The 17188-nt window shown below is 37.1% G+C and overlaps 1 protein-coding gene across 3 annotated transcripts in view; it reads right to left on the minus strand.

Annotated features, from left to right (window-relative positions):
- The window catches only part of NCAM2 (neural cell adhesion molecule 2), a 518606-nt gene extending 501725 nt beyond the window's left edge, over window positions 1-16881 (minus strand). For all 3 annotated transcript variants that reach the window (XM_053903178.1, XM_019467773.2, XM_053903179.1), the window contains exon 1: window positions 16717-16881. In XM_053903178.1, the coding sequence (XP_053759153.1) occupies window positions 16717-16771 (55 nt within the window). In that variant the 5' untranslated portion in view covers window positions 16772-16881. The remainder of the gene's footprint in view (window positions 1-16716) is intronic.
- Window positions 16882-17188: the final 307 nt, after the last annotated feature.

The following is a 17188-nucleotide window of genomic DNA, read 5'->3' on the forward strand; positions in this document are numbered from 1 at the left end:
TAAATTATCAAAAAAAAAAAAACACCAAAAACATGCAATTATACCTTGACTTTCATAATAATATTAATGATGATATAGCTAATATTAATTGAACACTTACTATGTAAGCAGTGCTATTACTATCCCCATTGTACAGCTGAGAATATTAAAGAATAAAGAAGTGAATCACTTGTTTGCGATCTCTCATTAAGCAAGTGAGTGAGCAGGATGTGAATTCAAATCTGCCAGAGTTCAGGCTTTGTGCTCTTCACCATCATACAGCCTCTGACATGAAAAAAAAAAAAAAAAAAAAAAAAAAAATATATATATATATATATATGTGTGTGTGTGTGTGTGTGTGTGTGTGTGTGTATATAGATAATATATGAGGCTCAAAGCATTTACATAGCCACAAATCAAAACAAAAATTTTTGCAAGTAACATTAACAAAAATTTTGCTTTGACACTAGAGGGAACGTAAAGATATTTAGATAGTCAGCTCTAAGTAGAGATCTGGTCTTCACGGGGTATGGAACAGAGCTGGAAATAAAACACAGATGTTGAGTTATTTCTTGAAGACATCATTTGGGCCACAGGATCCAAATTTATTCGCAGGAAACCACTACCCAGCTTGTGCTTGGGAAAGGGTTTTGCCCCAGCACTAAGCAGCCATTGGCCTCAGTGCCTGGAACTGCCATGTGCTGGCACAAATTCATTTAGTACCCAACCACTCAGGCAGAACACTTCAACAAACAGCCACGCGATGTGAATTCTGAACACTTCAGAAACAATTTTGACTGGTGTCACCAAACCGTACGAACTAAAACAGTATCAAAGAAATCTTTTAAAATGGGACCATTCAACGTCATTTATAGGAAAAGGAAAGCCACTCTCAAAGTACTTTTTAGCTCCATAAAACCATAAACCAGTCTATGATAAAGTTAATCGAAACTATTTAATTTGAACACTATTACCTGGCTGCAAATAAGTAAATTCAGTTGTACTGAATACCTGCAAATACAGAAATGCTTTATATGAAAAACATTAGCAACATATCTCACAAAAGCTCTTTACATAAATGAATTTGTTCTCTGTCATCAGAAATAGAAGATTATCTACTTAGTAATCCTCAAAAGGGACATGGTAATCAAACACATATACAAAAGAATTTGTATCTACAATTTTATGATCTAATCCTTATTGTGATATTACAAATATGTTAAACAATTTGTTCAGCAGCTTTGAAACAAATGTTATAACTCAGTTGTACAGCACGATGTAAAAGAGAGCATAACACTGCTAGAAACTCAGCAGCCTTCATGTCTTCAGTTACAAATTGGGGAAAATGAAAATGAAGAATTCAAGCATGTGCATGCATTTCAATCACAGTCCCTGAGCTGGAACCAAAGCACCCATGCTCCAAATGCTGATTTTATCTATATTCATGGAATGTGTTTTGATGGAAAACATCATAAATTATGAATGTTTGTGTGCTGGGAGTTTGTTTTAAAAAAATAAGGTGGGAGAACTGTTTAGCTGTTCATTTTGTGTAACAGAGAGACAACAGATATTGTTTTGTAGTCTTGAGAAATTAAACACTAGCTAATTAGTCTTGAGTTACACAAAGTGTGAATAATAAGTCCAATGTTTTATCATGGAGTACATTTTCTTCTTAGAGGCAAAAAACAGCAAAGAACAAATCATTAAAATATTCATGAATTTCAGCCCTAATGAAAACAACGAAACAAATAGAGCAAGCATTTTGACACAGCATAGAGTGATGGAATGATTTTCCAAAGTGTGTGTGTGTGTGTGTGTGTGTGTGTGTGTGTGAGACCTACATTATATATATATATATAGGTTTTATATATACATATATATATGCACACACACATACATATTCCTCCACACAAAAATTTATATATATATATATATAATATAATATATATATTATATATATATATATAATATTATATATATATTATATTATATATATATAATATTATATATATATATTATATAATATATATATAATTTTACATTTGGCCATTCAGGAAAAAAAAAAAAAAGCAGTGTTGGTGAGAGTACCTGGCATAGGGAAGAAAAGAAGCAGAAAAAAAGCTATCCGAGAAAAAGTAATTACAGATCAGGGACACAGTTTTATACCTTAAGCATCTCAATCTCTATCTTGCATAGTCTCGGGAAAAAAATCATCTAGAGGCCAGGAACTGGTGTGGTTCACAACTTGGTCTAGCCACGTAGTAGGTTAGTACCCTGATCAATGAGTCTACTCATTTCAATACATGGCCTGTCTCATCAGTCAATATCAAATCAATATTCTTTGTTTTCAGTTCCCACTTTTCCCTCTAAAGGAGACCCTGACCCCCATTCCTATTTTTCATCCTACTTTTCCAGAAATCAAATGAACATTTTTTCTTGACCTCCTTAAATTTGAGAACATTATTCTCCTGTCTAGTTTGAAAACAATAAATAAATAACAGCAATGAAATATATTTCCTTTAAAAAATTAGCTTCTTCTATATCATAAGCTTATGGAGGACTAGTCAGGCTTACGTAATTTGTTTTATCCCAAATCTATTACCCTACCCCTGCCATACTTTGACCACAGTCCTCAAGCATTGTATGGTGGGAAACACTCAGGCCCTCAAATTCAAAATTAGCCTTTATTCAAATCCCACTTTAGCCACGTCACAGCTATGTGACCTCAGACAAACAGCTTTATCACACTATCTCTTAATTTCACTTATCTGTAAAATTTTTAAGAAAAGATACTAACAGATGTGTATACACAGATATTAAATAAGATCAAGCACAAGAGCTTTCTTAGGAGATTTTCCAGGATAGAGCCTACGCACAAAGGAGTTAGTGTCCTTACCTACCGTTCTTAAACGTAACAACAGTAAAACCATGCACAGCGTTAACAGCTTCCTTTTATAGTGGCCTGGCAGAAAAAGATGACACTGTTACCGGCCAGCCAAGTGTCCAACCCAACTTTGCCACTGAGCAGCTTTGTGAGTTTGACAAGTCATTTAAACTCTTCAAAATCTGTTCATATCTCCTTCTCTAAAACAGAATCATCCTCACAGGTCAGGGTGAAGAATTAAATTAGATCACACATACAAAGTACATGAAAATGGCACATAGTGACTCTTGACGTAGCTTATGTTCTTTGTCAAAAAGGGCCCTTTGCACATCCCTGTGGCAGACACAGGTGACCACTGCACACTATGTCCTCTCCCTCATTCTTCTTACTAAACGAACACTGAATTTGACTGAACGATCATATGTGTCCAGGGAGACTGACCTTCCCCTCAGCAACAGAAAGGAGTTGATTAGTCAGGGGAAATCATGGTGGTGTCATTCTCCTCACCAGCCATTAGTTAAGGGGAGTTCATACGATACAATTTTAGCCAATGAGAACTGAGGGAAGGCTGCTGGATGACATTTGAGAATTTTTTTTTTTTTTTGAGTAAAGAGGCCAGTGAAATATTTATCTTTCCTAACTTCAGATTTTATTGCCAAAAAACGTGATACATGAAACTGTTGCAGCCACCTTTCCTCCAGGAGGTCACGGAAAACTAGCAAAAGACAAAGAGAAATGTGAAGTCCAAACCTGACTCCGGATGGTTTCTTAAATGCTACAATAGATTATTATTTTTAAGCCATTTTAAATTTGTCCTACTCTTCTTTGCCCCTAAAAGCATCCTAAACTGATGTAGTTTCCTTATGGAAGTATTCAGTAAGTCAACCACGAACTGATGACTTCATGAATTATTAATAATTATAGTGTCTCACTGTAAGAGAAGCCATTTAAAATATAGCCTATATTTAAATATTAATGTTATATAGACCTTTAATGAATTATACTAACCTGGACAATCAAATTGCCCCACTTTGCAACCACCATGAACCCAATGTTTCCAAATCTTGTTGGTTCTCCGTGCTCATTAATCTTTTAGGTCTCTAAAAGATTTACTCCTTTGCCAATCGGTACTTGCTCACATAGAATTTGGCCATTCAAAAGAAATGGCTGCAAAGAGTGGTGAAAACCTGAAACTAGAGCCACTCCCAATAACTCCTTTCTCCCTTCAGCCATGTCTTGCTATTGCATAGGTACCATGTTTCAGTCAGAGAAATGAGTAAATTTTTAAAACCAAATATTAACTAAATTTGAATTTCAAGTCCTTCACTTATTAGATGCCACTTAACTTTTATGAAATGCAATTCCCTCATCTGTAAAATAGTAACTTCAGAATTCCTACATATGTTGTGAATATAAAAATGAGGTTACCCTTATGAAGGTACTCTGCAGGGTGACTGACAGATTTTTTTTTTTTCTGACAAATATTGTCCCCTTTACCAAACTCTAACCAGGCTCCACTGAGCCCTTTTCTCAACAAGGCCTCAATCCTGACCTTTAAAGATTTGAATGAAACACTAACATTCTTTTTAACAGCTCAAGGCTGCATCCCTGGAATGACTCTAAACCCCTTAAAGTACCTGCCTGAGAAAACTCAAGCCTGCCAAAAGAGTTTACTGTTAGTTCCAGCCTAAACCTCAAGATAGGACCCTGTCTCCCAGCCTCTGTGGGATGCTGGGAGCGTAACTTTGATAACCATCAGTTAACAAACCCAGGTGGGTTTCAAATACACCAAATCACTCCTTCCTGCTTTTTGTAATTTTTCACTTCTCTTACTCTACTGAACCCCAAGCACCTCCCTCCCTATTCTCTATTCTCCCTTTAAAACACCCGGTCACCTCTACACAAATCAAAGATGAGTTCAGTTCCCACTTGGGCCCCTTACCCTACTGAATATAGTCATATACTTCATTCTGATTAAAATCTATCCTTAACCACTAGTGTCTGGCTTTGTTTATCTCTGACACTTCCTTCATCCAATTAACTCATTAAATATTTAAAAACAGACACTGTTCACTGGGGACACAAGGTTGTCTGTAACCACTCTCTGTTTTGTCGGGCATCTCCTTCTCTCCTTGTATGCATGTAACTGTCAGACTTTATCCCAGATCTTCAAAGTCTGACCCTACCACCCACTTCCTCATTACCTTTTAGCTGATGAATTATCCTTGAAACAAAGCAGCAATTGATCTTTACTAATAGTATTTACTTTCGCTTCTCATTCTCAGCTCCCTGTGTGCTTTTCTGCTCAAGTAGTCAGAATGTGTTCTGGAGTCACAAATTGTAAAAGACAATTTACACTTCTTATGACAATCTCCCTCTGCCCATCACACATCCATGTGCAGGTACATCACCTGAGATATGGAGACTTTAAAATCATGTGCCTTCTGAGAAGCAGCCACACAGGAAGAGACCGCGAAAGTTCACTAACAGATAAGTTCCCTTCCCCACCCCCACCAGAGTCAGTAGTTTTAATCCTTGATTCTAGCAGGAAGGAGATACATTCTGCTTACAGAAGTCATCGTTCACCAAATAATCTGTATTCATGCACAGTGTAGGAGGGAGGGTATTTCTAATAAAATGTTTCATACAATAGAAATTAAACAGGACCCTGAAAGAGAAAATACATTAGCAATTTAGGGTACTTCATAATCGCTCACAACTCTGTACTAAGTGTTATTTAAATATCACGAGAATAGTAAAGTTGAATACTTCATAGCCACTTTGGATATAACGGTGAAAGTTTTCAGTAAAGCACAGAGAACGACATAATATCTATCATTTAATAATCTGTGCTGAGTTTTGTTCCTAAATTGCAGACTGCACATAATCCCCACAGAGGTAAAATGCATTAGCATAGGGTTTATGAGAGGCCTCTGAACTAAAATGACTTACAGAGATAACCAATTAAAGTGATTATAAATTATGTCAAATTTGAGGGGAGAAATGAAAGTAAAAATGGATGAATCAGAAGCAGTAGTAATCTCTCTAACTGCAAGCCGTGTTTCAAGTTAAAAGGGGCATATACAATACTGGTAATATTAGTGGATAAATGGAAGGCAGAAAAAATAAATAGGTGATAAAGACATTCTGGAGTGTCTGAAAATGTATTCTGTCCAATTAACTGTCTTACCACTGAAGTCAGACAGAAAAAAAACATCATAAACTCATGACAAAACATGGCTACCAGACAAGAGAGAATTTGTTTAGGTTAAACTGAATTTCATTTTTTAAAAAAGAAAACAAAACCCAAGTGCCTATGAGAAAAATAAGATAAAATACTCTTATCTTGCTTGTCTTCCTGTACATACAGTTTAGGATCGATTTCCAATAATCATTGATTGAATAGTCAACTTTTAATTAACCCCAGCAGATTATCTTTGATTTTTGAGGACTTTAAATACTTGCTTTATCGACAAATCAGACATTTACTATTGACAGTATCTAATCTGTTTAATTATACCATTATCAACATATTATGTCTCCCTCATTTATTTCTATGCATGGAAAACTTGAAACCTTAACCACAGAATGGTCTCCTAAGCCTCAGATAAGGCTTCAAGAGAACAAATCTTATAGCAAGATTTAAAAGTTTCCTTTAGTCCCAGACTGATTTATTTTCAATGTAGGAAATAAAGGCAGATCATCTTTCCTTTCCTTCTGAATTAAATAATCACTGTGACTTGATTACTTTATAGCTACTCATATATTTATTGAAGGCCTACCACATGCAGTGGTGATGTAAACAAAATTTTTAAAACAAATACCCAGACCAGCAACTAATACATTTCCAACAGTCAAAACTAAATATATTTTTAAACAGGTAGTTTGTTTTACTCCTGCTGGGTAATATTTAAATATTCATTTAGCACATATTTACTAAACATCTACTATGTTCCAGGAATAAATGTATGAATTTACAGTGAACTCTCTAACCAAGTACGTTGTATGGAAGGCAGCATGGAAATGCATTCTTGCTCTCGGGGAGTTCACACAGAAAGTCGCAAGAATTGCAGTGAAGTCTGACAGGCAGAATTCTGGTATATTACCAACAAGTATGATTGGAGCATCCGTGTCTTGCACATTGACTGGTGATTAGTGTGTATTTGTTGAGAGAAAGAAAAATGTTTTCAGTGATGAAATGGCTGAGCTAAGTCTTGAGAAAAAAAAAGGAATAGTCTAGGCATGGTTAAGAAAAGTGTAAAATATATGGGCTGTGTAGACACAGGGCCCAAGTCTGGGAATTCCAGGAGTGGTGCAAAAGCGTTTGGTGCACATAGTAACAATCATGAAGCTAAGAAAACAGGATCCTGAAAATGAATAAAAGGTAAAAGTCTCAACAGTGCTAAGTCAGGAACTCTCAAACAATACAAGCGAAAGGGAATCCTCCAAAATGAACAGCATGTGTCCTGTGAACACAGTCCAAAAGTAACTTTGAAGAAGAGCACACACACATAAAGTACGTACTGTACCACAAAGTTCGTTTTGAGAATTACTCCATAAATAGGAGAAAAATATATTTCGGTGAAAGCAGAGACATTACAACAGGAAAAATGCTACATGTGGAATAAAATATTTCTATCAAGTCCTGGGCTGACCACTTTTTAAGTCTTTCTTCTTGGACAAGTAATTTCACCTCTTAAAGGTTCCTTTTCCTCTTTTCTAAATCTACCTTTCGGGGTAATTATGGGACTTCAAGTAGGTAAATTTTAAGCTGACCATCAAAGTTTTTGTCTCAGTATATAATATACACATGCTAAACAATGTTAACAACAACTCTTTGATAATTCAAAAGTTTAACCTAAGGTATTAGCATAAAATCTGCACAGGAGGTAGGGTGAAGCCAGGGATTTTGCGATAAAGGGTATGAAAAAGTAGTGAATAAGATTGAAAATGTACTTAATTTCAGTTGGCATTAGAAAATTGTAAGCGATTCACCTAAGTAAATAAAAAAAGAAAATTTTTAAAAATACACGTAAATATCATTGGTCAGTACTTTGACAAAGATTATGGTATACACGTCATGTTATTTTTTTTAACATTTATTTATTTTTGAGAAACAGAGACAGAGCATGAGCGGGGGAGGGGTAGAGAGAGAGAAAGACACAGAATCTGAAGCAGGCTGCAGGCTCTGAGCAAGCTGTCAGCACAGAGCCTGATGCAGGGCTCTAACCCCCAAACTGTGAGATCATGACCTGAGCCAAAGTCATATGCTCAACCGACTGAGCCACCCAGGCGCCCCGACTTCATGTTATATTTTAATGTTCACATAATCTCTGTTTAACATTTCTTGTGTCAATGAAACAAAGCTATTGCTACAATATATAGATGCAATGCTCTGCTCAGGCAGTATATTCAATATTTGTCACGAGTAGATAATAACCAGGGAGAAATTAAGTAGGGAAGTCAATTTAAAAATAATCAGAAAGAACAGTAAGTACTGTAGTTACTAGAAAGCTGGTTGGGAATGCACAAGTTACAGTATTAGAAAAACTATCTACAAATCCTCATTAATACTTAGAACAAAGTATAAGTGTGCTTATTTTCTTAAATTAGGATGTGCTCTACTGTAAGTTTTAGCTTTATGACATTGGTTTATTTTACAAGTACTGGCATGCATTTCTATGCTAGCATCATATTTGCATCCCTGAAAAACGCTGGTGACTGCAAAGTTATACAGTAAAAAATATCATGGCATATGGGAAAAGACAGGATGAGAGGTCAGAACATTCCAAACCTACAGAAATGTATAACCAAGCACTAATGACAACCATAACAATCTTAATTAAAATACTAGCGCAGTTAAATCTCTGGTGATGTTTGTACCTCGCATTTGCATCTTCTTTCAAGATGCAAAGCCTGAAGGGCTTTCACTTTAAAACGAAAACTGATCCAGGGTGCAGCCTTTTAAAAAATACATAAAAACAAATACATCATTTTAACACAGGAGAAAATGACTTTCCAGTTTTTTTATCTACACTCTCAACATTTCCAGATACATAGTATATTGAAAATCAAGATGGCTCTTAAACTGCTAAATGAACAAATACTTGCAGTAAAGGAAAGCATGTGAGTTGATTTTTCATATTTTTTACAAACACCTTGCTCGCAAATTGTTAAGGCTTTCTCTTTAGTAATGAGAAAGCTTGCTCTTGATCACTTAAGAAGTTAATGAGCTGAAGAAGTCATATGTGGACCAACACAATTCCTGCATCATTTCCCTATTAAACAATCGTGTATCAAAGAAACACACAAAGAAACAAACTGAATTACTCCTTGAATGCATATGATGCTCTTTGGCTACAACTTTGGATGTCAGCAACAGAACATACTTCATAGCTCAAGGCAAATCCGGCACTCTCAATCTCAAAACATCATCTATCAAGGGTAATGTTACCAGAATTAAATGAGACAAGGGGTGAAAACACCCAGCACAGCTCCCTGGCAGGCAAAAGACACTCAAAAATATCAATCCCCTTGGGCACTAACAGAAAAACGTTCAATTCCATATATTTAATATCAAACTTTTTTTAATTTTTGTTTTAGTTTAGTTATTTTTGGTTCTTTTTTATTTTCTTATGTCTTCACGTTTTGTTTTGTTCTGCTTCCCCAGAATAAAAAGAAAAAGGGAAAAAAAAGCTCTGGATAAGCAGTGAAAATAAATGAAGAATATACAATGAAAGCAAATTTGACCTACATGCTTCCGAGATTTTACCCAAAATTCCACACACACACAAAACAAATAATATTGGAGTGCAAACAGTGATGGAAGAAAGAGGGAACCAAGTTAAATAAAAGCAGAGAAAAATTCTGAAATCGACAAAGATCACATTTCTATCTAGATGTTCCATGGACACCTCAGACTCATATATATCAATGTAGAAAATTACAAACAAGCAAAACAAAAACAAAAGTAAAAACAAAAACGCCTCTTGCCTAAAATAAGTGGTTTTATTTATTTCCCTATTTCTACTAAGATAGGCTTAAAACATCAGGCACCATCTTCCTCCCAATTTGCCAAATCAAATGCGTTATTAAGATCCATTAATTCTTCCAGAGAAATATGTGACATGCCCCCTCACTCCTTTTTCATTTCCCTCTGTTTACCCCATACACAGCCAGGAGACTTAAAACTTTAATCATGTTCTTAATTTTTATTAACGTTTTATTAACGTGGACGCTTAACTGACTAAGCCACCCAAGGCGCCCCAATCATGTTCTTTTTCTGCCCAAACAATGGCTCCTAAAGATCTACACCAAAGAGTCAAGCTCAGCTTGGTCTCCAGGCCTTCCTGCCTCATAGTCCCACCAATATTTCCACAACTGAGTCCAACAACTCACCTTTCCAAACCCTTAAGTTAATTAAATTGGATTACTTCTGTCCTCTGAACACTTAGGGCATCCTTACTTACAACTTGTTCACCTGTTTTAACACCTTGTATTATCTTCTCCATCTACCACGTTGAATCTCTTTCTGCATTAGTAAACGGCAAGGTGGTATCCTGGTTAAAAGGCAAGTCTTTGCACATGTCCTAGGTTCACATCTTTGTTTCCTGGCTGGGCAGCCTTAGACAGTTATTTAAATTTTCTATGCCTCACAGCCCTCAAGTGTAAAAGGGGAATATTAATATGATAAAAATTAGAGGGCTGTTCTACATATTAAGCTACTTAGTACGCGTAAAGTGCTTACAATAGAGACTGGCAGTTAGCAAACACTCAAAAAATTTTAGCTCTTTCCAAGGGCTGAACTCCTAGCGGCTTATTTAGACCATTTGATTCTTAATTAATTATATATCCTTTGTCATTTTGCAACATTTTGTTGAAGTTTATTGACCTCTGGTATGCTCATTTGGTTTTATACTGTTTGTCCTGTCAATTATCAAAGTTGAAATCTATGCACTACCCCTTCCACACACATGCAAATTTTCAAACAAATACGATAAATACACTAAAAATAGGAATTCAACTAGAAATTCCTAATTCCAGATAACTACTAACTATAATTGATAATAGGCAAATCAGGTAATTCCTCTGTACCTCAATTTCTTCATCCATAAAATAAAGTTAATAGTCCCTTGGATTCCTGATGATCATTTGTTGTAAGAAGGTTGAATGTATTTTGAACTAGTGGACTATGCTATTAGGAGATGCTGGCATTATACTCATTGTAAGCCCTGCACAAGTATTTGTTCCTCGATTAACCGACAAAATGCCACAAAATTCAAATATTATCATCACTTTGAGCTGAAGACATGTTGGATTAATTTTTTTAAACTGATGCAAAACTTTGGTGTTCAGAGAACTGAATTAAGAGTTTAGAAACCAGAGTTCTAGTTAGTAACCCTTGTATTTTTCTGTTTCACCTTTGGTAAATTACTTATCCAAATTGTGTCCCCATCCTAAGCCTCTCTGAGACTAGTGTCAACCTGGTGTTGGTCCATAAAAAGGATTCATGATACAATAAGAAACCCATTCCTCAAGACCCTTTACTGCCATCTGCTGGAAAACTGTGGAAATAAATATGTATTCTATTACCACAGCTACGAGTGGCGCCCCCTGGAGTTGTTCACCACACAACCTATACAACCATTCCTAGGAACGCTGCTGAATAAGGTGTCTGAGGCATCACAGACATTTAATAAATGTTTGATGAATGAGTAAATGAATGAGCCATCTTCGTCAATAAATCAGATTATCTCTGCCCCTCTTTCTAATCACAGAGCAGTTTTTGATGACTTAAAAAAAATCAAGGAAGTGGAATGCTTTTAAACCACAGGCAGATTTATCTGCATTCATAATACACATTCACACAGTAGGGTTGACATTTTATAGGAGGCCTACTAGCCTACTATGTATCTATTATCACAATTGTTCAGTACAATTGTGGCAGTACAGCAACTATCAGATATATTTATGTCAGATTTTCAAGTAAACAAATGATGACTCTGAGAGTTTGCTTCTTCAAAGTCAAGAGACTTAGTGATCTAAGTCTCCTGATTTCAAATCCAATGTTTTTTTCCCCTTCCCTGCTAGTTTTAATAACAAAATAGAGCCAAAAAAATTTGGACCACTGACCTGAAATTCTTAAAACTGTCATCTGTTGATTGCTATGCTTATAAATACTCTAAAAATTCCCTATCATACCTCCTCGCTATTTAAATTCAGACAAGTCTGTTTCATGACATCATAACTTTCTAAAACGTCTTATAATGAATGTTTGATGAATTATGAGTGGAATAAGTGAGTATGTGACACCAGGAAGTATGTCAATAGCCATGTGGAATCAGCACTATTATAACTATAAAAACTGTAAATAGTTAAAAGTTATTAAAATATTTTAAATAGTGCCATATAGAAGCACTTACATTTGCTGAACAATTAAAGATACCTTGGCTTTATGAAGTTCAGGAATATTACATTTAATAAAAGCATAAAAGCACCGGGTGCATCTCAAAAGTGTTCTTGTATCACATAATTTGGAAAATTAAAACTAATTTATAATCTTTTAAATAGGCCTTCAATATAATTGGGATAGTGTAAAGGACACAAGAAATTCTGAATCTAGGTCAGTAAACCTTGAAAAACAATGATACCCCCTTTACAAGAATATTAAAATTATTAAACTAATTTTGCATAAACCAACAGCCAGGGGAATAATTTTATTTTAGACCAAAAAAAAAAAAAAACCCACAGAAAAAACAAAAGCAATTCAAAGTTGCTCTACTACTTATCAAGCACTTTCTTCATGCTTTCAAAAGTTCACTGCTATGAGAGGTGACCCTGAAAACAGATAAATTAAAATCATTTCCCAAATGTCAAAAGCCAGAGAGAGCAGAGGACTAGTTCCAGGGTCTTCTGATTGACACCCTCATTTCCATTCACATTGTTCCCTCACAAGGAAATAGACGAAAACAAATTACACTGTGTTCAGCTCGGTTACCAGACTCCATCTCTATAGCTCATTTCTCAGTCCCATTACAAACTAGTTCTAGGTTTGAAAGAAAGCCATTTTACTTACTAAATTATATGAGGTTTGACTTTCTTCTTGTACTGAATGAGGTTGTTTTCTTCCATTAATCGCTTCTCTCGTCGGATATTACCTCCGGGGGAACATTAGCCCCTCGTGTCAATGACAAGACTCACTAGACACCCAGGACCCACCACCTTCCCTTCTTGCTCTTCGGTCTCCAATTCAGCACTAGAAACTAAAGTGACCAGATGCTATGCTTAACTTCTTTGGCATAAAGCAGGAAAGGAAACCTTCCGGGTTGTTCATTGACAAATAACGATACTAGTTTACACAGCCTACCTTCTCTAAGTGCAAATGAATACGGAGTTGATTCAACAACAATGTTGCAAGAGAGGCTGCCATCAAAGAATTAGAGGGGGGTAGATTCAAAAGGACGTGAGAGAGGCTGTCTGTCACAGCCTACAGAGAAGACAGGTGTGTGGAGGGGACCTTCCTGTAGACCTGAAACCAGTAGTGACCCACACAGCTGCGCTTTATTTTTAGAAGGTACACTTCCCTAGCCAAGGATGACCTACCAGAACGTCACCAGAAAGAGAAAATGTAAGCAGATGCCTGTAAGTTCAACTCATTAACTAGGCAATTCACTTCCATCGCCACGTGATTTTGGCTTAGGTAAGGGTTCTGCGTAGGGCTGAACTGGGTTGCAAAAGAGATGAAAAGCTCTGTTCTCACCTTACATTTTCATACAAAAATGCTTCTATTTCATAAATATGAACGTCCAGTAATAGATGCTTATTAATCATACTTGAGTAATTTTTAAGGAGAAGACAACGATTTTAGAAAGTAAAAAAAAAAGCTTCAGGAAAGCAGCCCATACATATTACCATTTGGGAATCTGAATATAGATACATCCAAACAGCAAATGCACCATGAATCACAGACTCAAGTTATCACTTGAGATTTATGAGGACAGAGACAGTGACCAAGTTTTGAATACAAAGAAAAAATAATTGCAGAAGTGAAGAGTTATAGAATCTCCTCTCTGTTGACAATTAAATTCAGACTTGACAATTAAATCCCAACCTTACTTCATTAGATATTAATCTTGCAGTGGAAATGAGAGGCTTTTAAAGGAGCATTTCTGCTATAATAAAAAAGGCTTTCACTACAGTAGAACAATAATGTTGTGTTTAAAGTTAGAACTATTAGACCTTGTTAGCTAATTATGGTATTGGCATCCACTTAAGTTGCTCAGTTTTTCACTTCTGTCATTTTCTCCTATTCAACTGCTGCAGTTCAAAACGTTTTGACTACTTAAAAGGGAATACATCATCGTTGCCTTTCCCCAGCCTAACTGCACACCACTTTCCAAAGCAATAGCTTCAATCATGCTTCATAAAATCCCCTGCAAGTATATTGTTGGAAACATAAATCAGCAAGCTGGGGTTTTAGTATTTCTAAGGCAAGCCCAGGGATCACTAACAGGAGGCTGTGCCATGGCCCCATTTATAATAGAATAAACAAAATTATGAGTTACACTGGATCCATTTCTTTTTCAAAGATTGCTCCAGTGGTGTGGCTGATACTTGCTTCTGCATCCTTAATTGGAGAACAAAACACTAGCATAAAAAACTGGACTCTGGGCTCAGGACTGCTGTTTCCAAGCATCTCTGACTTCATTAGGACACATGGCACAGAAGTACTACATGCTCGGTTTCACAAAAGCTAGGTCTCTCTGATAAGCATCTATTCCTCTATGAGTGCCATGCATTTTTAAATTGCTCTAGATACAGAGATCTTTAGAACGATGCTCTCTCCTCCTTCCCTGTTTCATTACAGTGAATATAGGCTCCCTTTCAGGCATGCTTTAGTCTTAGAGTCCCTCTTCACAATCACCCTGCATTCGGAATTATAAGCCAGGAGAATCACAATTTCAGAGGGTGCAACCTAGACCCAAATTAAATGTGTCTGTGTGTAATACTTAAACATTCCTAGATTTCCTTTTTGTCCCCCAAATTCCAACACACTTAGTGTCTATAAATGTAAATTCAGACTCCACAACTGAGACATATTTCTCCTCCAAACCAGTCACAACGTAATCATAAGTCTGCATAAACTTGCTTTCTATTATGCCCCCATCTTACTCCACACTAGCTACACTCGGTTAATTGCAGTGGTATTTTAACTGCAATTTTCAGGGACAGCTTCTGAGGATTCACTAATACCTGTTTGTATTATAAATGAACAGTTAAACATAACCAGCAGCTCTACAAAAATTTAAGCAGCATTATCTGCAGGGCATAAAGTATATGTTGATCTTTGTTACCATAGTGATTAAATTAACTGACTGGCCTGGTGTTAGCTTCAGATGGACATATCTGCAATTTTGCTATGACTGAAATTTTGCATACTCTCTGTTATTAAGGGAAAATGAGCTGCATCTTACCAAGACACTCTATAATAAACTATAGCAATATTCAGTGTTTGAATTCTGATTTCTGAACCTAAAATCTGCATCCAGTCCTGTTTCATCAGCCACTAACACTATATAGCTTTAGGGAGGTGAGGGCAGAGAAAGGAGGGCTTCATATCCAAAATGTCAAGCCCTGCTGAAGAATGATAGAAAGACCCAGGGAGTGTGGAAGAACAGAAAACAACCATTTCTGGGTTTAAAATGGAGTTCTACCACCCCCTGCTGGACCAAATGAGCAACACAGAGGAGGCTAAAAAAAATGCTTAGAATTGAATACAGTGGAGATATTTTAACTTGTCTTGTAATTTATGTTTTCTCAAAAAACAATTTTCATGCCACACTAATGATATAACATTCTATGCAAATATTACACATCACAAAATTACATCTATTTTCTTTTTCTTTAAAGATTTCCACCAATGCATGTTTTAGCATTTTGTGTTCTCAATTAAATGTCCAAACTTGTCTGGACAGTTGAAAATGCTTCCATTTATTATAAATATATTTTATGTGAAAGTGAACTATCCAAACGAAGCAAGATAAATTCAGATCTAGCTCTCTACAGATAAACAGAGACAGCTTCCACAAATTCTCTCAGGTTATTCTAGTAAGCTATTCTTTTTTTTTTTTTTCCTCAAGAGATAAAAATCTCACCAGTTCTCCACAAGCTAAAACATCCCTTACAGGTGTAATTACAATCTGACGCTATAAAAATTTTCAACCTTGATGTATTAACAAGGGTGGGGGGAGCTGAGAATGAATGACTGCAACACATGCCTAGTTTTATCCATTTGCCTTCTTACACACAACATCCATGGCCCCTCTCTTAGTTTCAATAGAAATAAACCATCACCGTTCACTTCATAGTCAGGAATTGGGGTCTTGGGAAAGGGGGGGGGGAGAAAGAGTGTCTAAGAATTGAATTTCTTGCACACGAGAGATAATTCAAAAACGAGTTTAATGCTGATAGTTTCTGCTGCTTCTGTAAAACATCATCGTTCCCTTCCCTTCCGCAACCTCAGATATTTAACTGTTAATACACACCAACACACTCATCCAATTTTTGATAATGAAAATCGGAGAAAGCCAAGAACCCGGAAAAAGAAGCAGTTTGCCTCGCTCTCCTGCTCACCGATGCCAATCTCCAATTCTGTATTTTCTCTTATTTAAGGGTCTCCACAGAACAGACCTAATTTTCACCGGCAGCTAAAATAAACAGTGAAAACAATAACAACAACAACAATAACTATAACTTTAGTTCTTTCATTTAATTCTTCTTGTGCCTCCCTCTGCCTCTCTTGGTTGGGCGGAAGGGGGAGGGAAAGTAAATGCAATAAAGCACCACACTCCTACCTTGCCCGCTACTGACAAGCAACCCGAGCAGGTAGAAGGAGAGGAGGAGGCTCATGTTCAGGACGTGACACTGGAGGACAGTTCCAAAGTTATTAAGTCCAGCCCTGGAGAGAGAACCTTCCGCTGCCACGGCCGCCTCAGCTAGAGCCGCCGCCGCTCCCGGGGTGCCCCAGCCGCCCGCAGCCCGCGCGCTCCTCCTCGCAAAGTGACTGCAAGCTCCGCTCCTTGCCGCACTATATCCAGGCAGCGGCGGCGGCGGCGGCGGCGGCGGCGGCGGCAGCAGCGGCGGCAGCAGCAGTAGCAGCAGCAGCAGCGGCCGCCGCGGCGGCAGCAGAGCCGGGCGGGGAGGGAGGCGGGGGCGGGGGCGCGGGGAGGGGAGGCGCGGCCGAGGTGTATCCCTCCGCGTCGCACGGCGGCCGCTTCTCCCGAGACGCGCGGCCCCAGGATTCGTCCGCAGTCGAGCTCGGAGGCG

The sequence above is a fragment of the Panthera pardus genome, unplaced genomic scaffold (assembly GCF_024362965.1).
Source record: "Panthera pardus isolate Hobbes unplaced genomic scaffold, ASM2436296v1 HiC_scaffold_16, whole genome shotgun sequence".
Taxonomy (NCBI): domain Eukaryota; kingdom Metazoa; phylum Chordata; class Mammalia; order Carnivora; family Felidae; genus Panthera; species Panthera pardus.